The sequence below is a fragment of the Condylura cristata genome, unplaced genomic scaffold (genome assembly GCF_000260355.1).
Source record: "Condylura cristata isolate star-nosed mole 26May11 unplaced genomic scaffold, ConCri1.0 scaffold00016, whole genome shotgun sequence".
In the NCBI taxonomy this organism is placed as follows: Eukaryota; Metazoa; Chordata; class Mammalia; order Eulipotyphla; family Talpidae; genus Condylura; species Condylura cristata.
The window spans coordinates 446,792-458,025 of NW_004567117.1; the positions used below are offsets into that span (position 1 = coordinate 446,792).

Below are 11,234 nucleotides of genomic sequence, written 5' to 3' on the forward strand. Positions count from 1 at the left end.
CCCCCCCCACCCTCCGCTCAGCAGTGTACCTCGTCGATCTGCCTGTTCTGTTCCCCACTCTGTCTCTAGTGCATCCCACTCACACACACCCCATGCACCTCTGGCCTGTACCCCAGTTCTGTATCAATAAATAAAATGAATCTTGAAAAGAAAAGAAAGGAATGTAAACCTGGGTAAGACTTTGAAATTTATCATTTGAAAAAATCTCAACGACTTCAGACACAGAAAGGAGATGAGCACTCCTGATCAGAAAGGGAGCGCACATCCCCGTCTTTTTGAAAACACTAAGAACACTACAAACTATAAAAGCTAGCTCTCACGTTTGTCATCAAAGTGAGAGCTGGAAAATAAGATAAAAGTGACCTCACCAGCAGAAGTGTCACCTCAACAAAAGCAAGAGTTAAAAAGGCCACCATCATTAAGAGTTTGTAAAAGCCAGAATTATCTTACAGCTGCTCCACATTTCAATTTGACATACCGCATAGAAAGTAAGATACAGTGAACATACCTTTTGCTTTTCAGGAACATCCTCGAATTCTATCTTTCTCTTTTTCTGAGTGCCATCTCCAGGAGAAGGTTCGTCTTCTGGAAAACCATCAGGTTCCAGCCCTCTTTTCCTTGAAATGCCTTCATCATCACCAGCACCTTTTTCCTCCAGGACATTTTCAGCTTCAAGTTTTCTTTTCTTCAATGAACCCTCTTCCCCACCACTGAACCTTTCCTTTGCAAGTGTTCTTTCCTTGGATGGAGTGTCTCCCCGATAGCTAGAACCTTCCTTTACAAGATCGCCTTCAGGCTCTACTTTTCTCTTCCTTCCATTGTCCACTTGCCCACAGGTAGGAGCCTTTTCAGAAAGCCCAGTCCCAGGAGCAGTTGTGTTCTCATCAGTACCGAAAGAAGACGCTGTGTCTGTACCTATCGATGCTTTTGCCTTTTCAAAAGAGAGCTTTTCACATTCCTCTGTGTTGGCAGACGTTTCCATTCTTGATTAAACAGGAGGCACAACTTCATGAATTAACTCTGGAATGGCAAAGGTTTGACGTTACTGACAAGGTGCTGAGACTGTTAGACAAGTTCAACCAGAAGTTAAGCCGCTGAACTTCAGTGAGCGACTTCAAGTTAAAGAAAAAATAACCTCACTTTCGAGAGACTAACACTGAAAACAGTGCCACTTGCTATCAATTACACAGGAACTCCTGCCTACGGTAAATGCAACCCACAAACACTTCTACAACCTTTTCCCACAAAGTCACTATCAGCATTAGAACTGACAAAAGAAGTGGGGATACACACGTCCTATTTGCATTTCTTCGGGTTCCTTATGCTGTATGTCTGGACACTGTGTGCTGGCCTCGTAACAAACTCATACAGGCACAGAAAATCTGAAACTGTCAGGTATTTTCTTGTCACCTTGAGACACTGGGAAAAAGTACAACCAACCAAGCCAGACACCAAGGGCACCGAGGGCCCCGGGAACAGGAATATTCTGGGAAGGTAACATTGGACTTCTGAAATCCTGAGTTGGTAATGGGTGTCAGAATTAAGCAGAGAGTGAAAGGAGTAGAAGCGGCTTTGGACACTAAGTGCCTGCACCTTAGAGACCACTTCTCTCTCAAATGTTCTCAGGTCTCTGTGTGAAGCTCGTGCAGGGAATAGTAACATTCGTTTAATTCAGGAAATTTATTATCTCCTACTGCAGAGGAGCTCAGTCAGGGAAGTACTGTACCTAAATTAGTGTGCAGGAAGCTTTGTGCCTTACATACCACCACTAAAACGCTCAGTCTCTTAGTGAAACCAAGTAGTGAAGGGCAGAAGTCTGAAAATCAATGAAATTCAGCACATTGATTAATAGTGCAAAGATTTTCTGAGTGAAGAATACAATAGGAGTAATTTAAGGAGAAAAAAAAAATTACCATACACCGGGAAGGGTTTAAAAGGATATTAGTTAAATAATACGTGCCAAAACAGGAAAAACTTTTTTTTTCCTGGTAAAATCACTGAGGAAAGTAATTTTCAGATTAACTACTGTAAGCAGTTATTTAAATCTGCCACCGAAGTATCAAATCACCTCCACCTTGCCATTCACTTTCTAACAGGAGAATTTAGTTTTACATTTAAAGAAACCAATATGATTTACCGCTTTCGCTTGGAACTGTCCCCAAAATTAGTACCGCGAATACGACTGAATTTGCTTGATACAGGCAAGTTTCTTTCAGCAAAGATGTCATAAAAACATCAGTCAGAATAAATGACACAGAATGCCAAAAGACTGTAGAGATTAACCCGTAATTCCAAGTGGAATAATGAATAAAGTATAAACACAAGAGCATTGCCTTACAGAATCTGCCAAGAAGGAGCTGAGGGTGGAGTCAACGGATAAAGAGGACAATAAATAAATAAATAAATGGCCACACAGACATGCTGGTCTGGCTGTCTCCAGTCATCCTTTTGAGGCTGGCGCCGCTGGATTATTTTGTTCTGTGTGAGAAGGTCCCGGTTGGGCAACTGAACCGCTGGGCTTCATTGAAGGTCTAGCAGGATAAGCGCAACTCTCTCCCTCGCGCTGTAGAAGGGGTCAGTGTAGGGATAGGGGAGTTCCAAAAGCACACAACAGAAGCAAGAAGGCAATTCTTTGGCTAAGTTCACCCTCTTCCGTCAAGGTGAGGCAGTGCGTTCAGGAAATCTTAAGGGGAGGTTCCCGACCTTGGCTAGGGATATGCAGAAGCTTCTTCAGATGCGACATCGCCCTCTGAGGGCGACCCCGGGCAGCTCCACAGGCCACCCACCCGACCAGGCCCGGGAGAAACAAGGACGCGCGCTCAAGGGAGACTCCCGTTTTGCGTAGGGCTGTGGGGACCATGGAGTCAGCCCAGAGGCATCGAAGGCACTATGCTAATGACGGATAGCCCGCCTTACGGAGCCTGAGCTCATCAGGTACCTGGATGCTGGTGGCGGGAAGCAAAGCAAAGAGCGAAGGAGCAGCACCAACGCCAACACGGCCGCCGCCGATGCCGCCGCCACCTTACAGACAATTGCCCCAAAGACTCTTTGCGGAAACAGTTTCCACGCTCCGCGGACGTTGTGGCGCTACTTCCTGCGGCGCGCGCACCAAATGCTCCACCCGACCGCTAGCTTCGCAGCGCGACTCCATCTGCAACTACAAGTCCCGTGGTGCAGCGCGCGGCGGCGTGCTAGGCCGCGCGAGCAGGCGCTGTGGTCGCGTGCACGTTGTTAGTGGGATTGTAGTTGAGGAAGGCTGCTGGGGGTCTCGTGTTTGTCTGTGTCTCGCAGATTGCGGCACCCGGACCCGCGGTCGACCTTGTCACTCTCTTGAGTGACACGGCTTGGCATCTAAGGAGCCGTCCTCCGGCCCCTGCGACGGCGGCCCTACAGCCCTGAGAGGTAACCTGGGCCAAGATCTCTAGGGGGCAGCGGGAGGCAGAGGGCACCTTCAACCTGGCGCACGCTGGGGACGTGACCCCGGCGCGGAGAGCTTCCCGGGCTGGGCCTAGGTCAGCCGGCGAAGCGAGGGGTGTCTAAGCTCGGCCTTACCCACGCTGGGACCGTGGGAGGTCGTGACCTCCGCCCTTCCTTGTCGGGCCTGGGTCTCTTAACATGTTCCTCAGCTTTCTGCCCCTCCCTTGCTGAATAGACTGCTGAACTGGGGTCCTGTGAGCCCGCCCCTGTCCCCTCCCTAGTAATCCTTTTCAAAATGAGCAGCATCGTATTTTTCCTGTGGACTTGGCGGGTCACCTCCCCCACCACCTCTGTGTTAATTAGAAAACCGCCATTTGTCTCCCAGCGGGGTGCGGTTTCCACTTAGCGAGAAGCTCCTCTGGATGCAGTTGTTCCCTTTAGGTCTGGACTTGGGTGTGGAAGGTTTGTCTGCGACCAATCCCACTGGCTTGTCAAGTCACCTACTGTATACTGAAACATGGGCCCTGCAGCTGAGATACGGGCTCTATGCTAGTGAAGAAATGGTGCCCGCTAACAGACCTTACTCAGAACTACAAGTTGGCTGGAGTATAGATTTTGGCCCATTTATTTTTGGGTTCTTGTGATCAGAGAGAACAGCTGGATGGGCTGTTCACTGCTTTAATCAGATGCCTTGACAAGTGCCTGACAGTTGTCAAGTTCTCAGTGAATGTAGGCTTTACCAAGGAAAGCTTTGAAAAATTCACTTTTTTAAAGGTCTTAACAGGATCATTTACGTCCAGATGTGAAACTCTTAATGTACCATTTTGTTTATTTGGCTCCTTACTTGCCCACTTACAAAGAGCCTGTTCTCCTGGTTTGGGTTATACTTTGGTCAGCGAGAGAAGAGGAAGCAGTAACTTGTAAGTTTTCTGGTCAGAGTAAAGCAGACAACAGATTCAGTAATGCCATTCCTCTTTTTTCCATTATTTTGAGCTCATTCTTAAACTAATGTGCTTAGAGACAGCACTCAGATATAAATTTAAACTGTGATTTCTGGTATAAGGTTGAAGATCACATTTTGTAACACAGACTTGTTGAACTGTAGGCAGAAGGTGATAACATGGTAATCTTGGAGGTAGGGCAGAGAGTGGTTTGTGCAGTGGTTACTTCTCCAAACTGCTACTTCAGTCCACTCGCCAAAGGTTTACTGCCATTTTGGAACGCATAAGACATTCTTGCTTTAAAGGGTTTTCATATAGTTGAAAGACAGTTTGGTTAAGTTTATTATGTGTGAAGATTAGTTTTATATTTCAGTTTTACCAGGCTATACTGTACTGTGTTATTTAGTTGAACACTAATTTAGATATTATGGTGGTGTTTGAAAACACACCATGTACAATCAGTTGGCTCTACATAAAAGTGATTGCCATCAATGAGGCTGTGCCTCAAACAAGTGAAGGCTTATAATTCAAACTGAAGTATCTCAGCAGAAAACAGTCTTCCTCCACGCATCATTGATTTCACGTTGCCAGTCTGCAAATTGCCCTGCTCATGTTGATAGCCCCGAGTTACTTGAGTCAGTTTCTTAAAACCAGTTCTTTTCTCTATATCTGCCTATCTATTTAGGTAAATAATAATAGTGATCTCTAATAGATGGCTGTGTCTGTTTATCTAAACACAGATAAATGTAAAGATAGATAAAGGTATTTATATTTTGCCTACCAGTGCTACATATGGAGAACTCTGAATGATTCAGACTTTGCTACTGAGAGTAGTTCCAGAGGGAGACAATCTCGAGAATGAGTTTTCTGAGTTGGTTGTGAGGTTCTGAAAATGGGTTTCCTAAACTGATTAGACTCAAAAGCTTGAGTGACTTTTTCCTGTGTTAAAGAGCAAGCATTGCTCGTGTATGGTGCGATAAGACATTGACAGTCTACAAACTATCACTACTTTATACCCCTACTCAAATATTTGTAAAAGACATTATTCTGTATGATCATGCACTTGATGAATTAATACTCGTGGTTCAAAATAACAAGTGTGATGAGATGAATTAATACTCGTAGTTCAAAATAACAAGTGTGATGAGACTGGCTATTTCCTTCTAACTAGGCAGAAACTAGGCAGAGAAATGGGTGGATATGCTTAGGTCTTCTAGTTCCCAGTCAAAGCCTGGCATAAATGTTTTGAACGTTTCTGGCTTCCCCAAAGAAACTTTTATTGCCTGTAATTACCTGTAAGATTGCAGAAAATCAAAACCAGGATCTCATCCTGCAATGAAAGAATTACAATGCAAAGGGAATTCTCAATATAACAGGTGTCTACAGTTAAAAGAGGGATTTTATTGGTAAGGAATGGGGCCCTAAAATTTGGCATGGGAACATATAGGAAGATTCTGGTGAAGCAGAAACCCCTAAACCTTTCCCTTTTTCCAAATTAAACTTTATTTTTGTAGCCTTCCTCCCCCCAGTTTATTTTTTTTAATGATTTATTTATGTATACAATAATTGAGGTAAGGATTTACCAGAACAGAGTGGGGAGCAGAATAGGCAGATCTACTGAAATACACTGCTGAAGGGAACAGTGGTTTCTCGAGACAGAATAGGTCTGCTGAGCCATGTGGGTAACCTCCCTGACCTGGGATCAAACTTGTGCTGCAGTGGCTGTGCTTTAACAGGTTGTGCCTCTAGGGAGGGCCCCAGTTTATAGTTTTAATGTCTTTTCCATCTGCATTAAATGTATCCCTGACTAATTATTGTATCATTTGTTTCCTCTTGCAATCTTCAAGCTTGTTTTTAAATGATTGATCTGTTACTTTTACTTTGTAGTTGTGCTTTCCGGTGAAATTGTTTTCTTCTGTGTATGTTTTTGTTGTCAGGACCATTTCTTTTCAGGTTATAGAATTCCTTTAAGCATTCATTAATTGCAAGACTTCTTTAGTGGAAAGTTTTCGTTTAACTGGGAAACTCTTAATTGATTAAACCTTCAATTCTGAACTGTTAACCTTGCTGAGTAGACAATGCTTGGTTGGAAGTTTTTTCTTTTCAATGTTCAGAGTTGATTACACCAGTGTTTCTAGCCTATAACGTGTCCTATTGTGGACCTCCTTGGATTACTGTTGCTGGGAGTGCTCGTAGCTGCCCAAAAGTAAAGACTTTTGGGCCACCATCATCTGTAATACTTTCCTGGGTCTTTCTTTCTATTCCTTCTGAGACCCCTTTAATGCAAATTTTATTTTTCCTGATACTGTCCCAGAGGTACTTTAAGGTATGTTTGCTTGCTAAAATTATTATTTCGTGTGCTGCTTTGTCTGGGTGAATTCTGTCCTTTGTTTTCCTGCTCATTCTCTCTTCTATCTGCTTCAGTCACTCCACTGTAGGGCGACTTCTGTCATTGTATTCTTCAGCTCTGTAGCTTCTGTTTTGATCTTAAATTTCTAGTTCACCCATCCTTTTCCTGAGTTTGGTGATCATCTTTTTTTTTAATTTATTTATTCATAAAAAATTGGGGAACAAGCCAGAGGTGCAGAGGCAGTGAGAGGCTTCACCAGAGACAGAGAGGGGAGCAGAACAGGTATATCAACAAAGTACAATGCTGAGAGGAGCAGTGGGCAGCCAGGAGAGGTCTCCTGAGCCATGTGGATCACCTCCGGAGCTGGGGATAAAACTCTCACTGAGGCATCTGTGGCTTGCAGTGCTGCGTCCTAAACCTTTGCGCTATCAGGGAGGGCCGGTGGTCATCTTTGAACAGTTCATCAAGTTGTTAACTAATATTTGTTTCTTTACAGTGTTTGGGGGTGTTTTTGTTTGTTTTTCTTGCTCTTTCATTTGAGATTTCTTCCTTTATATTGCCATTGTCCTGATTCTCTGGGTTTTTCTATGTACTAGTCAATTTTACTCTCTCCTGCCCTTACAGCAATGGCCTTGTGCAGGTGCTGTCCCATGGAATCAGACCATAGTCCCATCCACCAGCCAATTAGGTCTCTAGGTTTGTACCCTGTGTGGGCTGCCTCGATTCCCCTACTATGTTGATGTGACATGGCATGGAATATAAGACTGGTGTGCTATCACAGCCTGGGCAGGTAACTGGTGTATTTGTTGTGGCTATCCAGGGTGTACTGCCCATGTGCAGTGAGTTGGAAGAGCCACCAACTTCTACTTGTGTGCTTGGTGGTTGTGTGTCTGTGCCAATGGAGCATCAGTTGCTGGTCAGTGAGCACAGTTACCTTGCAGAACTCGGTAGAGCTCTCAGTAAAGCTCGTCCACAGTCCTAGTAAGCTGGGGAGAGATGAACACCAAAATTTTGATCAGTTTCTTTTTGCCAGTAGGAGCTGTCTTCTCACACAGTTGAGGTGGTTATCCCAATTTTGCCTGAAAAGCTGTAATAACCTTCCCCAAGAAAGATTCCTGATTCTTTTCAGGAGCTACCCCTTCTATCCATCTTTGCTTCTAGACCTGTAGTTAGACTCCATTGTAGCAGATTTTCAAGGGTGACCTACAAAGCAAGACCCCTGGAGAGGTAAGCTACAGTCTCAAAAGCTGTGATCAAGGAAAAAAAATATTTTCCAGAGATAGTGGTGGCTTAAATAAATTGTGTCAAACAGAAATAAAGTGAGTTTAGTAAGTAATCTAAACTGAGGACCTTACCTCTCTGAGGACTTGAATCTGGGGGCTGCCTCCAGATAGTTCTGGGAATTCTGCCTTAACTTTGAGCCAGTTATATGCAACTTGCAAGGAAAATATTTCAAGGACCCTAACAGTTACGAGTTTGTATATCTACTTGATGTTGTTTGGGCATTGAAGGTTTTCAAAGAGGGTTGTTAAATTTTACCCTAACTCTTCAGAGACTTATCTTCTGGAACCTTACCTCTCTGAGGAGTCAGTATTCTTTGCAGTTACTGACTTTTCTGGAGATAGTAGCTTCAAAAATGCTTCTTTTTCTCAACAAAATTTTCCAAGGCAAGGTGTCTTTATAGGGTCAGACCAGTTGCTTCCTGGCCTTTAGACTGTACCCTTTGTTTGAACCAGGGGGATGAATACCCACTTAAATGTTAACTTTGATTGACAGTAGAAACCTGAACATTTGTGGGAAAGTGGATATGAAGGGTGTGGGGCTAATGGTAGATGGAACTTTAATGTTAGATCCAACCAGTTACTGATACAGGATCACTTAGAGAGTCTGGATTCGCTGTTTTAACTCGATGGACTGAAAAGGACCAGCCATGTATTTGGTGGCTGAAATGTGAACCAAAGTGTGACCAAGACTACACGAAGTTGAAATGCCTGAATTTCCTTTGGTACACTGTAGAGGAAGACACCTAGAACTTGGAATGGTAGAGTGGATTGATTATGTAAAGACCAGCTCACCCACTGCGGTGTGGAACAAAGGGGATGGATAGCTTTCACCATGACTGAGAAATAAATTTATGATCCCTTTTCTCTGCGGTTCAGAAATGACAGTGGAAATTTCTGACTTTGAATCGGGGATCCTTCAGTACAGCAATTATAATTGGAAATCTGGCAGATATTCTAGACAGACCTGTTTTCTAAATGGCATTAGTACATGCTGAAGAAAGCAACCAGAAGGGAAGACAGTTGAAGTGCAAGAAATAGAATAGAAAATACAGGGACAGTGTGGGTGAGCAGAGTCTTGGAAAGACAGAAGAGATAAGATCTAGAACACAGTAGGAGATTGCCCTTTGAATAGGACTGATAATAAAGGTGGAGTTCACTAATTAGGAGATGTGTGTGGTTAAATGTAACTCTTGAAGGGAGTGGTATTCTAGAAGTAGTGATGCTAAATTGAGAAATTTTACTCTTAATGACTTCATTTCTTTCAAAATGGGGGGGGGAATAGTTTCATTTAATTGTTTTTATATTGAGCAAGTATTTACTAAGCACTTCCTGTGTGCTTTCATCTAACTTTTGTTTTAGGCTCCAGAATGCAGCAGTGAACTAAAGAGGATAGATCCCTGTTCATGCAGGGGCACACGTACTTAATAAATAAACCAGCAACACACAATCAAAGAAGTAAGATAGAATATTAGAAAATCAGTGCTATGAAAAAAAAAGAAGAAGAAGAACCTGTTTAGGAAGGTTGAGGATGCTGAGAGGGAAAGATTGGGGAGGATAAGGAGTAGTATTGCAATTTTAAAACGGAATGTCAAGGTAGACTTCTGAAAAAAAACCTTCAGTGAATTGACTTGGAGGAAACAAATGAGTAAACAGTGCAGTTACCTAGAGAAAGTCTGTTCTAGGCAGAGGGAAGAGCTAGTGCGAAATTCTTAAAGCAGAAACTCTTTTGGCATATTTGAACAGAGTGAGCAAGAATCGTACAAGTAGACAACGTATTCAGAAAGGTAATGGGGGCACATTATGTAGGGCATTTTAGGGAAGTGTAAATACTTAAGCTCTAAGTGATATTGGAGAGTTTTAAACAGGGACACATGATCTAAAGTATAGTTTATTTTATCATCTGAAATCAAAGCACATGTTTAGGTACAAGAATCTTGAAGAGACTGGGAAAGATGTTTAATAAAGTCTTTGAGAGACATGGAAGTAGAAGCTCACGATTGTGAGTTGTCACACAGCATTCAGAGCTCTCTCAGGTAGAATGATAGGCCATTGGTGTTTGAGGGTGCTAATTTACTCAGTTGTGTGGCTTTTGTTAGTGTCTGTCTACAGAGATGTTGGCGTTGAAACAAATTAAAAGAAAATCTTGGGTGAGGGTTAGGTTTTGTGGTCTGGGGTTTCAGAAGGACAAAGATGTAATTCATAGCATCAATCCTGGATAAAGACTTAGGAGTAAAACCAGGAGGAGCTGTTAGATTTGATGGATAAACAAAGGTAGTCTGGGGCAAGGCCTTAGAACTAAAGTCCTGAGAATTGAAGAGCACAGAGACTGGAAATAGACAAGGCTACAGAGTTGGGATAGAGTATTTTCAAGATTTCAACTGTAGAGAAGTATCAGATGATGTCAAGGTCAAATCTAGGACCAGTGGAGTGAGTTGCAAAAGAAGTTGGGATATTGGCAGGCTCACCAAACTGCATATAAAGTTTAGATGAAGGAAGAATATGAGATTGGTTTAGCCAGGTTAGTAGTTGAGACAATAAAGAGTATGAAGTGCTAGCTACTAACATTCTTAATCTCACCTAATTATCTAAGTACCACATGATATAAGTATGATTATCCTGATTTCAGTGATGAGGGAAAGAGCTAAGTATAATGCCAGGAAAGATTAGAGTCTGATCTTTTTAATTAAGAAAACTGCATTTTCCCATTGTAATGGCATAGCACCCTGCTAGTGAAAAAAAAAAAGCGGGGGGAGGGAATGTGCAAGAAAAGCCATATGGACTCTGGACTAATGTGTTACCATCACAGACCACTGACATTTAGATTCTGTGAGTAGAGATAAAGGTAGAAACATAGTGTATAAATGAATATATTTAACAAAATAATTTAGGGAAAGTCATTGATTTTCTTTACAAGTGACACCATTTTTTAAAAAAGATTTATTTATGCATACAAAACTGGGGTACAAGCCAGAGGTGCAGGGGTGGTGAGAGGGTTCATCAGAGACCAAATGGGGAGAAGAACAGGCAGATTGACAAAAGTACACTGTTGAGAGGACTAGTGGCAAGACAGGAGAGGTCTGCTGTGCCATGTGGATCACGTCAAGGCCCAGGGATCTAAATCGCACTGAAGCAACTGCAGCTCACTTGCAGTGCTGTGTCCTAACCCTCTGAACCATTAGGGAGGGCAACAAGTGACATTTTTACAGACTGCTCTGGAAATCAGTGAATTCTTTTTTTTTTTTT

General features: G+C 42.9%; 2 protein-coding genes across 2 annotated transcripts in view; one reads left to right on the top strand and one right to left on the bottom strand.

The window, feature by feature from the left end:
* Positions 1-3,023, bottom strand: part of RNMT (RNA (guanine-7-) methyltransferase) — a 32,804-nt gene extending 29,781 nt beyond the window's left edge. Inside the window, exons 1-2 of the mRNA XM_012725772.1 lie at positions 2,939-3,023; positions 509-1,020 (exon numbers count right to left, since the gene is read on the bottom strand). Coding sequence (XP_012581226.1) covers positions 509-982 — 474 coding nt within the window. The 5' untranslated portion in view covers positions 983-1,020; positions 2,939-3,023. The remainder of the gene's footprint in view (positions 1-508; positions 1,021-2,938) is intronic.
* A 181-nt stretch (positions 3,024-3,204) lies between these two features.
* Positions 3,205-11,234, top strand: part of FAM210A (family with sequence similarity 210, member A) — a 24,518-nt gene continuing 16,488 nt past the window's right edge. The window contains exon 1 of the mRNA XM_004683715.2: positions 3,205-3,402. The gene's annotated coding sequence lies outside the window, so the exon portion shown is untranslated. The remainder of the gene's footprint in view (positions 3,403-11,234) is intronic.